This window comes from Haliotis cracherodii, unplaced genomic scaffold (genome assembly GCF_022045235.1).
Source record: "Haliotis cracherodii isolate W230 unplaced genomic scaffold, xgHalCrac1.p SCAF_13, whole genome shotgun sequence".
Classification (NCBI taxonomy): Eukaryota; Metazoa; Mollusca; class Gastropoda; order Lepetellida; family Haliotidae; genus Haliotis; species Haliotis cracherodii.
The window spans coordinates 4,020,504-4,035,373 of NW_027266268.1; the positions used below are offsets into that span (position 1 = coordinate 4,020,504).

General features: G+C 40.1%; 1 protein-coding gene across 1 annotated transcript in view; it reads right to left on the minus strand.

Moving 5' to 3' along the window:
* Positions 1-6,317: 6,317 nt before the first annotated feature.
* The window catches only part of LOC139459519 (uncharacterized), a 37,246-nt gene continuing 28,693 nt past the window's right edge, over positions 6,318-14,870 (minus strand). Inside the window, exons 6-15 of the mRNA XM_071241035.1 lie at positions 14,508-14,652; positions 13,578-13,702; positions 13,081-13,174; positions 12,597-12,844; positions 11,905-12,010; positions 11,116-11,231; positions 10,422-10,536; positions 8,988-9,313; positions 7,875-8,039; positions 6,318-6,894 (exon numbers count right to left, since the gene is read on the minus strand). Of these exons, the coding sequence (XP_071097136.1) occupies positions 6,749-6,894; positions 7,875-8,039; positions 8,988-9,313; positions 10,422-10,536; positions 11,116-11,231; positions 11,905-12,010; positions 12,597-12,844; positions 13,081-13,174; positions 13,578-13,702; positions 14,508-14,652 (1,586 nt within the window). The 3' untranslated portion in view covers positions 6,318-6,748. The remainder of the gene's footprint in view (positions 6,895-7,874; positions 8,040-8,987; positions 9,314-10,421; positions 10,537-11,115; positions 11,232-11,904; positions 12,011-12,596; positions 12,845-13,080; positions 13,175-13,577; positions 13,703-14,507; positions 14,653-14,870) is intronic.

Here is a 14,870-nt window from a genome sequence, read left to right on the forward strand (position 1 = left end):
TTGGTTGATGCATGTCATCATATCCCAATTACGTGGACGATGCTCATGGTGTCAATCACTGGATTGTCTGGTCCAGACTCTATTATATACAGACCGTCGCCATATAGCTGGAATAGTGCTGTGTGCGGCGTTACACACAAACAAACTAACTAAAATAAGTAAATAACTTCAACTCGCCTAAGTGTCGACTTGTCATATTGACACTAAAATCTAAAAATTAGTTATATTCAATTTTCATTTGTCAACGTCTTGAAGAGTATGTATGTATGTATGTATGTATGTATGTATGTGAGTGAGTGAGTGAGTGAGTGAGTGAGTGAGTTAAAATTTTAAGTCACATGACTATTATGTATGTTCATTCGTTCGTTCGTTCATTTATTCATTCATGTAATACACATATTACTCTATTGCAAAAGGAAAATCACACGTAATAACTGGTTATCATGCTGTTATTATCCGGTATCACATGCTTTGGAGGGGACGTGGGTGGACTTGTCGTCACAGTGCAGTGCTGCACCCTTTAGGCGTCCCTGAAACCTATGATCGTGGGTTCGAATTTCCTCTTCGTCCTATATACATTTCTAGGCTTGTCAGCACCATACCCGTGCTCGTGGGTCTCACCGAAGTAATGAAGGTCTAAGACATGCATCACCTCGCGCTTTCCTCCAACATGAAGCTGACACGCCGTGATAAAACTGGAATACTGTTCAAATTGGCGTTAAACCAAACTCATTTCGACATGAATTGGATGTATACGGTGTTAAACGTTCTATATAACATTCAAGTCAATGGGTGCCTCCTCCGCGGTGGACTGGTAGAGCGTCTGCGCGGAAAGCGGAATTTTGGGGGTTCATTCACCGGCCGCGTGATACCAAAAGACGATAGAGGATTGTACTTGTTGGTACCCTGCCTCCCTCACACAAACACACGCACGCACGCTCGCACGCGTGCCTCAACTCTGTATATGTGCATCAACCTTGAACGCGACGTTAAACCTCATTACACCTCATCTCTAGTCAATGAGTTTTTTTTGTCAATATTGAAACCATATTTTTACAAATATATATAATATATTTAGAAAATTATAAACAGAACCCATCCGTATATTTACACAGTGGGCAAATAAAAACTCTTTCCTTTCAGTTGATTTTTTCACATGTCTGATTTTTTATTAAACATATTTTAAGTTCGCTATATTATATCCTCAAAATGACAGCGCCGAATATTTTTTATATATATTTACGACATCGCAGCTTCATTGACAAACATTACTAATTTTCATTTGAGATAAAAAAGACACCGGTTAGTTTCACCAAGCTAATCATCGACAGGCCTCCATGATCTCAACAAAGTAAAATTTGACAAAGTTTCACAAATTAATTAATTTCATTATGACACATGCGTTATGTTAGATATACGTGTATGGTGTAGTGAGAATGTATATAACTTGTGACATAAGGGAATATTTCAAACTGACGTTTCCAAACTTAAAACTGCCAAGGGTCAATTTGATAGCGTGCTTCGGACATTATTCAGGGTCAGTATTTCTTGTTATGCCGGTCAGATAGAGACTTACGCAAATAAATTTAAGTTGTTAATATCTTTATCTGTATCAATGTCCGTCATCAAAACTCACGAAATCTCACGTTGCACATATAGATTCGTGCCGTACAAGTCACTGGTCAGATATTCCTCTCCACAGTATATCATCAATACCTCGGTCAAATCAACTTATATAATTCTGTCAAGATAGCGTCACTAAAGTTCGCAACAACAACTTTCTCGTCATTTTGATAAGAGAATACGATTATCTGTAGTTGCTAGAATAGGTATAAATACGAACGACAGTCAGGCACACATCACTCTGTGGCCGACTAATAAATAATAGCGACAGAACCCTTTCCATATTTCTAAGAAATCTCTTCCAAAAGCAGAGTCGATTGTATGATCCCTACTATATCATGAGCATGTGTTTATGAATCACTTTGAAATACCGATGATACCCGGTGTTCTCGGAAGGTGAACGTTTCTTTCCCCACCGGTGGCACCCGTCACAAACACATGCAAAGGCAAGTCAATTGTTCACCTGAAAAACCACGTCAACATATGGTACAAGTCAAAAGAGGGAATTGCATCGGACATACGTTTTGTCACTGATGCGTCAAATTTAGAAATGTCCTCCGCATGTCTACCATATCAGTTTTTGAAAGCTTTACTGAGGCCTTGAATGTTGTAACCTTGATGATCATACAACTTCTGAGCAGGAATCGTATGACGCTCTCTGATGAAATCTTAGAAAGCATCCTCGATTGTACGGTAACCTCAAAAGTTGTGAAATGCATAAACACCAAATGGTGGGGCAACAGGAATATTGCTCGACATATAGGGAAAGTTGACCAATGGAAAGTTGTCACATAGTTTTGTGGAGAGCGGTTTCCCTAGCCCTATTACAAAGTATGCGCGATAAGATAAGCATTGAAAGATATGTATTAAAAAAAGTAATAATGAAATTTCCTTGACAATATGAAATATTTATTTTAGCCTTTGGCTTGTTATCTAATCCATATACTTATCAATTTGATGTATTAAATGTATACTTGTGTTAAGTAAACATCGTTTTGATTAACAATGTAATGATGGCTTGATATACTTCCGATCCTTTCTAACAATTGTAAGATGAGTCCAAAGAGACCCAACTCTTGTCAATATACTGCAAAGATCCATAAAGGTTATTAAAACATATTATATCATATGCAAGTATATATTTCGTTAGGCATAAACTCTCATTTGTTATAATGTTATAATTCATTGAATTATATATCTCATTTATCTCTTGCTTTACCCAATGTCAGCCCATATATACCATATAATGAATAAATTAGTGGAGTTTCATTTCTGTACCAGCTTGTCAATAAAACAAAATGAAACAAACAAAATTAATAAAACCGTATTCAACAAAATCAAAAAATTCTTAGCACAAATATATCTGCTCAGCTCAGAATAATTTGCCACACGGACAGTGCCCCATTGTGAGTTTCTGTCCGATGATATTTCTGTTTTAAGATAAGATTTCTTTTTTTGTATTGATATGATTTCATTTTTTACTTTAGGAAATTGATAGAATTTCTTTGGCTGCTCTGTTTATATACGTTCGAGTAGCTGACGATCTCTCAGAGATTTATTCACTAACATCTAGTCTCTGAAATGAACTATTTCACAGACAAAAAACAGTTGTTAAATAATAGTTATAAAATATAATAAAAAGAAGCAAAGAAACTTCTAAATATTGTATATTCAGATGGGCTGTATTGGATATACTTTTTTCAGGGTCTGTATAACAGACCAGGAGACATACGACGGATAGCGGATCTAACTGCAATCCTAGTTTTAACCGAGCCCAGGCTGGGGTCTTGACATTCCAGTATCAGGTGAGCAATGGATCCTACTTGCGTCCCACTGGGCTTGCCATCTTGGGGCTATGGAGTGTTTGATTTTGCTTTGTATCTCCAGTGTTTGCCGCTGATTGCTTGTAAGTGCGCTTAACGAGTCTAGTAGGACTGCCTTTGCTAACGTTCCTGTATGAGTGAGTGCATGGTGAAATAGCTCCAATTCAGCAGTGGTTGGTTGAACACAGCACTCAGCAAATGGTTGTGTATTCCTATATACAAGAAGAAAAACACACAGTTGTATATCTGATACAATGCTGCAGGATTGTGTGTTTGTGTATGTTTGTCGCACTCAGCAATATTCCAGCTATATGACGGCGGTCTGTAAATAATCAAGTCGTGATTGGTATCATGACCATCGATCCACGCAATTGGGATTGATGACAGGCATCAACCAAGTCAGCGAGCCTGACCACCCGATCCCGCTAGTCGCCTCTTACAGCAAGCATGGGTTGCTGAAGACCTATTCTCTTCCCGGATCTTCAAGGGTCGATATAATGCATGGTTATGCTTCAGTACATATTTTGGACTGGAGGCCAAATACTGAATAAAACTGACTATCTGATACCCAAGGTTTGATAAGAGAAGAGTCAAGATTTTTTTTCTGTAGGGAACAGTTTCATGAAGCAGGGTACAAACCATCTACATTTGGGAGAATCAATAGCTGAAACTGAACCAACAGAGTTGTCAGTGTAATCTACATGTACTTGAACTTAATACCCTGCAAGAGGTGGTTTTCTCTGCGGTATATTGGTATATTCCATCCAAGAAGTCACTTTGAAACAATTATCTCACATTTTGGCGCTGTCAAAACAATGTGTATGTATACATATACATATGTATATTATTTATGTTTCACATGTTGTATGTGTACACATTAGACATAAAACACTTGCATAAAATACATACATCAGGCCGATGAGACACAATGGACGATGAAACACATTATTTATATAAAAGAATTATAACTTATAGGATTGCAAAACCCGATAAAAATGAATTACAATTTTAAGTAAGGAAATGTTGCCTACGTGCAAACATTTTTTTAAATAAGTGCGGAACACTGTCTGGTCGTCAGGAGAGAATGAAATAAATATAGGATCAGACTTTATAATTCTCGACCATAAATCATATCTTAAGTCAGAATAAAATGGACAGTTAATGAGAAAATGTATCTCATCTTCTACAGCTATGTTATAACATAATTTACAAGTTCTATCATCTAAAGGCGTGACATGTTTAGCAAATCTACCAATTTCAACTTGTAATGGTAATGTGCCGCAGCGTAACTTGCTTAGGATACTACGATGAGACCTGTTGATAAAACATGTAACATAGGGTTCAGCAGACAGCGAGTTAAGTACAATCGTCAAGTACGAAGCTTATTTCCATTTTGTAAACCTCTATCATTCCACTATTCTGAATTATGCTCATCTAACGGTAATCGACCATTTTGTAGACCATTTACAAATCCAACAAAGAAGTCTATTGGGATCGACCGCTTGAATTCGCCGCCAAAAACAAAACATTTCAATATGCTGTTTTGTAAATGGGCTTGTCCATCCCAATTTGCCACGGACTGATAAATTTGGAGTTTTGTTATTAATCGCAAGGAAGAAACGAGCAGCTCTGTTTTGAACAGAATTAATACAGCTAAATTGCTTGAAGCCCCAGATAGCCGAACCGTACGAAAGTATAGGCTGAACAATATTATCATACAGTTTGTTAAAAACTGAAAATGACATACCACCCGCAAAATCAAATCTACAGATAAGAACACCAAGAGCTCTATTTGCTGATTTTGCCAATTCCTTAACATAAAAAGTAATATCCAAATGCTCATGAAGCCAAAATCCTAAGTATGTATACATTTTAGGCATTAATAATGTCAATGTGAGAAGAGCCAATAGTAAAGAAAAATTCCTATCTTTTAACAGATGGGGGCCTGAAATGAACAACCTTAGTTTTTTCACATTTACTTTTAAACTCCATTGTGCTGATCAGCGAGAGACACAGTCTTACATAAGCTGTAAGGAAATTTCGTCTGGAGCAATCAAAGCTACCTCGTCCGCGTACAGTAAAATACTTAACATATTATCGTCTACCTGAATACCACATTTAAGTTTATTAATTTCCTCTGCGAGATCGTTAATAAATACCGAAAACAATGTCGGAGATAACACACATCCTTGTCTAACTCCAGAAAGTTACTGAAAACGGATCTGTTAAGCAGTTATTTATCCTTACACGTGACCAGGTGTTATCCTACATTGCTTGTACATCATGAAGAAATCTACCATTGACACCAAACACGAACGATTCACTTTGTCAAACGCCTTCATCGCGTCAATGAAACAAACATATGTGGATTGTCTAGACAATTTTCTATTATTGATTACGGAAAATATACTAAATATATGTTCTTGAGTACTTCGCTTCCAGAAATGTAACTCTGTAAGACACCCAAAGTTAAGTAATTGGTCCCTGGATATGCCTTCTTGCCTTCATGGACGCTCACGGGGCATAGGCCAGATATTGAATTTACTATGAAGATTGAATGAAACAAAGTTATTTCTTTACATATTATTTCTGAATAAATGTGGGGTTCCTTTAAATATTGTTCCCAGTATATTTAGACAATGGTTAAGGGAATGTGTTGTTCAAGATTGGCAAGGATCAGTCACTTCATCTATAACTTTAAAATTCTGTGCTTGCTTTGGATTACATTCTCTTTGTAAAGTACAAATTCTAGTACTTTTTGAGTTGAGTACTAGCTAGAATCTGTACTTTTGTCGGTTCTCATGACTGGGAATCCCCATCCGATTAATGGGGATTTCTTTATTACTTTATATAATCCATACAACAACCAAATATTTATAAAAGATATTTTATTGTAAAATCTCAATAAAAATAAATCTCACAAAATGATATCGGAAATACAAATAAAAAATATTTGTAAATGCATGTATTGCATTGGGATTTCCATCGAAGGTTAAAAACACATATTCGACAATACTCTAAACACTTGTGTGCTCCAGTCTGTACATACTCAATATCGGACCACATTTTACAGAGCCAGTTTCACTAAGTTTCACTTTGTAAAATCAGACATTTCATGACGGTTATAACTCAATGTTTGACTGTAATAAACAACATTAACAGTCACAAATTACACATAAAACTATGGCAACATGTATTGATGATATTATACAAAGAGGTCACGCTGGTATGCACAATACTGATACATAACACCGTTGTGACAAACTGTGGTGTCTGAGATCGGATGCAGGTAAACCCGTGTTTTAAACGAATCTTGCCATGGACATGTCATTGCAGAAATCACCGTCGCAGAAGCACCACATTTCTTCCCGGATCATGTGACATCCAGAACGAGGCAAGGGACGGGCTTCCGGCATCCAGAATCCCGCTGCGCAGCCGCGGAAAATCACTGCAATGGAAACAGAGGCATTAATATCAGTCCTTATGTGGTGAGAAGTGATTTCAGTTGCATCACAGCGTGTTTGCTTAATGCGTTTATGTGTGTGTGTGTGTGTGTGTGTGTGTGTGTGTGTGTGTGTGTGTGTGTGTGCGCGCGTGTGCGTGTGTTTGTTTCTTTGTTTGTTGGTCAACGCCAGCAATGTTCCAGCTATATGACGGCGATCTGTAAATAATCGAGTCTGGGACAGGTAATCCTGTGATTGACATCATGAGTATCAATCTACGCCATTGGGATACGATGAGATTCATCATCCAAGTAAGCGAGCCTGACCACCCGATCCCATTAATCGCCTCTTACGACAAGCACGGTCGCCTTTTACGACAACCATGGGTTGCTGAAGACCGATGCTACCCCAGATGTTCACGGGGTCGGGTTAATGTGAAGGCCCACATGACGCAGATGTCATGAACGTCCCCCTACACAGTGAACTGATGCGCCTTTGACCTCTGTCCATCTGTGTTTGTTTCTTTGTTTCTTTGTTGTGTAACGCTGGCTGTTCCAACTTAGCGAAAGCGGCCTGTACATAAACGCGTAAGAACCAGACAATCCAGTAATTGATATGATGAGCACGCTGGAAGTACTTCCCGTAATGGCTGTATGACTGGAATATACTTGCTGGTTTCAGAAGATGAAGTAGTAGTAACATTGGCAGCCGTAACGGAAACAGTTGTAGTGGTTATGACTGTAGCAGTGTCTGGCCTTGAACAGGAGACTCGTGAAGATCCAGGGTATAATAGGTCTTTAGCAACCCATGCTTGTCGTAAAAGGCGACTGTTGGGATCGGGGGGTCAGGCTCGCTGACTTGGTTGATGCATGTCATCGTATCCCAATTGCGTGGATCGATGCTCATGGTGTGAATCACTAGATTGTCTTGTCCAGATTTGATTATTTACAGACCGCCGCCATATAGCCATGAATATGATACTTACCTCCCTTATTCCATTTGTTGGTCTTAGCAAAGCACCGGTCCATGCAGGTAGTCTTGCCGACGAGGTTGGTGGCGATGTGACCGTCGATGGTGCATTGCGTGTTTCTGCTGCTGCTGTAGCCACTGTTGCAGTCGAAACAGGTGATGGGAAGCTTGGGCGTGGTCACTGAAAGAAGACACAAATGTCCATAACTTATGTCATATAAAAACATCAATGCATCAGGAGTTTCTATATTTATATCGCTCTCTGCTGGGTGTAGCCGAGTGGTTAAGGTGTTCTATTCTCCACGTGGGTGCACCGTGTAAATTCTATTATTGGTGTCCCCCTCTATACTATAGCAGGAAGACTGACTACAGTTGCGTAAAACCTACTCACTCAATAGTAGCCTATCTCAAGAAACGGAACAAACACCATTGAAGGGACGCATTCAAGAACCTCCGATCACGAAGAGTTACTGTGTCGTTACATGGGTCACAGACAGCCAAACCAGTGAACGATAGTGTGAGCATCAAATTATGCTTTTCTGTTGAGATGCTTCAGCTACTCTCCCACAACTAACAGTTATATTTAACATGACCTTGTGTTAACTCGCGAATACCCCTGGTTTACATAGAATTGCCCAACGTTCTACTGCTGTTTGTTGGAGGTTACTGATCAGTTGGATCGGGTGGTCAGACTTACAAACTAAATTGTGTGTCACCGTGCCCAGATGACGTGGGTCATTGATCATATTTTAATATTATGCTCATTATATTAATAATCGGCACAGGCGATTATTTACAAAGAGCCATTTTCATGTCCTCACCAAAAACGATTTTACAGTTCAAAATGTATGTCCTCCTAACAATTCATTCTATTTCCATATGCAGTGAAACCTTGATATTCCGGAAATCTAGCTTTCCGGACGATCACTAAAGATACGTCTACATGAACTATTATTCGTAAATCTGGACATTGTTACTCCGGGCAACGTCACTGGGAAAGGGTCTCTCCGGATTATCAAGGTTTTGTATATTGCAGTGGAACAGATTGGCCTATCATGAAATTGTATCCCTATTGGAAGTTGATGTGTATATATTTGCTTTCAATAGATTTCAGACACTACGAACTCACCTGTCTGGTTCTGGTGTGGAGACTGGGTGGACGCTGCGACAGACGTGGAGGCGGGTGAGGTAGTCGTGGAGGTTGGTGTAGTGGTTGTGGAAGCTGGTGTAGTGGATGTGGAGGTTGGTGTAGTGGATGTGGGGGAGCTGGAGTGTGCAGTAGGGACAGCGGGGGTGGTTGTCGTTTCCATGGTGGTCGGCTGTGCCAGAGAACAATTGTACAGACTCCTGACAATGTACGTGGATGCGTTGAAGTAATCCGTAACGATGGCAACCGGGACTTGTCCACAGGTTGCAACCTTTTCCGTTACGCAGAGGGAAAGGCGGTCCAAATATCTGAGGAAAAGAATATTTATATTACATTTTAATAATGTAACATGACACAGAAAAAGCATCCTAAGTGTGTCAATTGGCAGCGTATTTGTTGCAGAGAAGCTGGCTATATCCAATAAACACCATTGCGTCTGAATATTCTTATTTGACTTGACGGGTTCGATTTAGTTGCCTTTCAGCATTTAATCAATTTAATTTCCATCCATGTATGAAACGGAGGTTGTCAATTTGTTTATTTCGTCATATTACGACATGTCCTCTTTTCGGATCTATTTCTACAATAAACATCTTTATTCTACAGCAAACATTTTTAGTCTATGGTAACCTGGACATCTTCCCGAGGCAAGTGAGTTAACTGACTACAAAAGTCCAGTTTCCACCCTTGCCGAACTAGGCTGGTTTTATGGAGTAACATTTTGGCTGGACTAACGAGTCTATGCATTTTCCAATCAAAATCGCGCACCGAAATCGAAATCCGGTTCGTAAACTGTCAAGCAGATTTCGGTCGATTGCATGATTTGCAAAGCATGTGCACCGCTAACTCGTTGTCAACAGATATTTTCCTAATCTTTTCATGCTTTTAATCAAGGTGCTCACGTGATTTGATGCATTTCGCGATGTGAGACTCGATTTATCACAATATAGATCTTGATTATCGATCAGATCGTCTTGACTGGGCACCGCCGTTTTGTTTGAAGCAAATGCAAATGATACGTGAGGTGGAATCTGATTGGTTCATAGGAGAGGCATAGAAGGGACATAACTCGTAATAGCCACTGGTGAGGCTCCGGTTGAGCCCAGTAATTCCAGCCTAGTTCGGCAAGGGTGGAAACTGGACTTTTGAAGTCAGTTAACCCTCTTGCCTCGGGAACATGGACAACAGCGAGTGTGGTTGTGCGTAACGGAGTACACGTGTGTCGAGGGTAGCGGTGGAAATTCCGCCAGGTCCATCGTCTTAAACGACACATCAAGATGATGGAATACGAGTTATTTAGGTTTCAATATACATAAAGTTACTATTTGCATGACACGAAACATGCTGGTTTAAAAATTGCAGTGCCAGTGATTCTTGCAGCGACGACTTCCAGAAACCTGACCCTAGCGTGCTTACCTGCATAAGCCATCTTGTGATCCATTGGCCAGCGAGGCACTGAACTCGTTGATACAGGAAGTCCACGTGGCCTGGATGTCGGTTCTCTCCCAGCAGTCGTCGTATTCAATAATAGCTGAAAACACCAAACCAATCACGGTCATAACTGTCTCCGATGAGCATGCAGATGACCTCGTTAAAATAAAAATGGCACAGTTGGCAAAGTGTCTGAAGGTCACCCATAAAAACATATATTTTTAATAAAAATACCTTTAACGATGTTTAATTTTATTTTAGTGGTAAATTTAGTTCCACACAATTAACTGGACACATACACGAAAATGAATATTCGGACAGGCTCAAAGCGTAGCATGATTCCAAAATATACCTGGTGATTCGGGAAATCACTCTCAGTTGAAAGCTCGGGAGTAAACTACAGCTGGGTTGACCGAGTTCGAAGATAAAAAATATTCTTGTGTTTGGCACACTTAAGTATAAATTTCAAATAATGAGTGTCTCGTGGATCATTTGACAATAAAAACATTTCTGTCCCTGCTCAGGATGATAATAGTAACAATGAATAATAATTATCATAATAGACTACTTAAAGAGGGCAAGACATCACCGAGGGCGAGGCTCAAAGCGCCCGACATTGTAAGTTTGACCTCGGTCAACGGAATAAAGATGACCCAACACCAATACGGCATATACTTACCACTGTAACCTTTCCCACAGGCGTACTCGAAGGCAGAGAAGACACTATTCTCTATAGCAGGAATTTCACATGGCTCAGATAGAGCGGCCATGCACTGGCGAAAACTTTCAAACAAGCTGAAAAAAATTGAAACATCCCGATGAACTAATTTCCTTAAAGGGTTGCAGGTGATGTTGCATTTTAGGAGTGTGTGTGTGTGTGTGTGTGTGTGTGTGTGTGTGTGTGTGTGTGTGAGAGAGAGAGAGAGAGAGAGAGAGAGAGAGAGAGAGAGAGAGAGAGAGAGAGAGAGCTGTTAATAAGCCTGGACCAGAAAATACAGTAATTGATATTATGAGCAACGATCAACGACCCGATACATTATTTAACCTATGGCCTTTGTTCTACACACAATATACAATGAAACCCCGTTACTTCCGAACCCCTGCCTTCTGAAGGATTAACGTTGGTTAATCTGGACATGTAGTACTCCAGATTTAAAGTATCATTGTCTTACATTGAAATAATTCTTTTACTCCAATTCAACACCTCTTTCCATTGATAGCCTTTTTTAACATCATATCTTTTACTGCCATTCGATGACACCTCTTTCCGAAGATAATCTCTTTTAATTCAGATCTTTCACACGAATTTTACACCTCTTCCTGCAGATAATCTCTTTAAATTCCGATCTTTAACTCTAATTCGATATTTCTTTCGGTATGGAAAAATCTTTAAAATCAGAGAATACGAATAAAGGATCCGATTTTAAGGAATATTTGGTTTTCAGTGACTTCCTTCATTTGTACTCACGGGCACGCGTCTGTGTAGATGGTGAGGGAGAAATTGCCGGCCATCAATGCAGTTGGCATTCGTGAAATTGGCACATTCAGCAGATCCTTGCACTCACGACATTGTCCTGGAAGAATACATAGCCTAGTTAGAATGCCAACTTCTACTGAGGAATATTCCTTCGAAATAACCTTTCACCACAAATCATCAACGATATCTTGAACAGACAAACAAGCGCTTGGTAGCTGGCTGTTCTCGCCGACGAGTGTGATGACACACAGCCAGAAGACATGTCGACCCTTAGTTTGATTGGCTCTGGAACCGATTCTGCCATTTTCTTTAAAACAATAATAATAATCATAATAATACTTCATAATTCACAGTGGAACTAAAACCACTTTTTGTCTTTGGGTTTGAGTCCTTTACAAATCGAAGAAAAAGTCATTAATGAAACATGTCAAAACCGTATGATCATTGGTTCGAATCCCGATTCGCCATATGATTCTAAGTTTGTCAGCACCATTCCTGTACTCGTGGTTTTCTCAAAAGTGGTTAACGGCTAACACCCACATCCCTCCCCATCACGCTGACATGCCATGATATGACTGAAATCTTGTCGGAGCGACGTAAAACAAAATTCACTCACTCACTCATTCATAGCTCGTGAATGACTCCAGATTCAATCGGTCCCCACATGAGCAAAGGATGCTTACCTGTACCAATGGCGCCCCCGGTGACTATTTGCGGTGTTGGGGTAACACGTGTTGTTGTCTTGAATGTTGGTTTAGTTGTTGTTGAGGTAAGAAACGTTGGTAGGACAGTGGAGGTGTCGACGTCACAGGGGAAAGTCTCCTTCAGTGGCTTCAGTAGGGTATCAACGAAATCGTTGATGACGTCTTGGGCAGAGGAGGTACAGCCGGAAATGACGTCAGATACACACTTTTTGTAGTTCGTGGTATAGCTGATAAAGGACAAGGTCATACTGTTTGTAATTGTTCATTTTTTTAGTTTTGTACTTTTTAATATTCACTTTACGATGAAAAGAAAAGATCACATTTCGTTTGTTTGTGAGTTAAAAAGTCGGAATTGTGGATGATTGATTTCTGATGAACTATTATTGAAAGGCCTTTGGCAGCCTCGAAATTTCAACGTTAGTTCTAACGAAACAAACAACCGTTATGTCCCGGTGCCACGTACCTGCATACTCCTGAAGTTGATGCTGTACCAGCACACCTCTGCATCCCCTGTGTAACGCTGGGTTGTGATATACAGGGGATTGTACTGCTCAGTGCTGTAACACAAATGATGAGTTTCCAAATTAAAATATAATCATTCCAAATTTGGGGCACATTTTCCATAGGAACACTGCACAGATAATCTCAGACAATTCAATGCAGCAAAGCAGCCCAAGCAACCGAAGCAATTAAATATTATCGAATGCAATTCAATGCAATTAAATGCATTCCAGTTCAATCGAATGCAATCCTTAGAAATGCGCATCTGGAAATACGCTTGAATTGACAGTCATTCCTACTCTTTGAAACTTTTTAAAATCGGCCGTGATGCTTAGTAACTATAATGCAGCCTTGTCTTTCGTGACACAGATAACAGTGTTATCATGCCGTATCACCACGCCACTGTTTCGCGAGGTGTTATATGGGTAACGGGAAAAGCCGATTGGACTCGAACAGTACCTTCTTTGTCGGCGGAGCAGATAAAGTCGAAAGCAGAAACCATCATATCACGAGAAAGCATCAAGTCCTTGCGACATCCCAAGGTTACCGACCAAACACATTGTTTGTACTTCCTGTAGTGAACACTGAAACATTGATGAATTAATCATGAATAACGGAATGTTGATTAGACACTTTACTGAGTGGGTTAGTGGGGTGGGTTTGGACGCCGGTTTGAAGTGTTTCGGTTCTATCTGGCAGGTTAATGTTGGCTAGAAGTACCACTCCGTGGTCTAGTGGTAGAGGGTCCATCTGGAGAGCGGAAGGTCCGGAATTCTATTCCCGGTCGCGTCATACCAAAAGATGTTAAAAGATGGTACTTGTTGTTACCCTGTCTGGCGCTCGGCATTAAGGGGCTAAAACAAGGACTGGTCGGCTCGGAGTCAGTAGAGTCTGTGTGGGGTATTCATGTTAAACTGCGGCATGATATCTCAGTGAACTAGCACTATAAATCGGCATCAGTCCGGACTAGTACAAGTAGCCATAAACACACATACGTGCATGCACGTCGCTATATAAGTGCAATAATCTTGGACGCGACGTTAGCCCCATTTTACCTCACCTTAAAAGCACAATATAACCCTGGTTGTTGACGTTTATGACGTTGGTGAGTGAGTGAGTTTGATTTAAAGCCTTGAACAGTATTTCAATATATACAACGGCGTGTTGTCTTGATGTAATAATGGTATTACACGTTTACCACATTGGTTGAAACCCAAATATAAACAAGTCGAACCGGGATTCGAACCCACTATCATAGGTCCCTTGCATCCCCAAGGGACTCTACTCTGCACAGCAATTGCGGGGAAGTAGATGATGGCAAAAGGCAGAAATATTTCTGGCCGGGGTAAAAAGAAGGTTCAAGGATATTTAAGATGGAGTCAACTGTACCTGCACAGGGTGTCCAGATGTGAGAAGTTAAAGCTTCTGGTGAGCATCATGTCGGGAATAACGTTTGCCATCCACACCTGTAGATCCTGGTTCAGCTCCGCGCTACACGTGGTGAAGGCTGGCAGGTTACACACATCACTTGGAGCTGAAAAAGCCAAAACATTTGAACTACGTTTAACAAACCGTTTGACACACTATTTTGTAGCAATTGTTTAGTTTAAATAAACTCAGGTGCTAACTCCGAGGTTAAAACGGTTAGTTTTGTTGATTAACACAATACGACGGCGGTTCGTAAATAATCGAGTCTGGACCAGATAATCCAGTGATCAGTGATTGATATTGTGAAGACCCATGCCGTCGGGG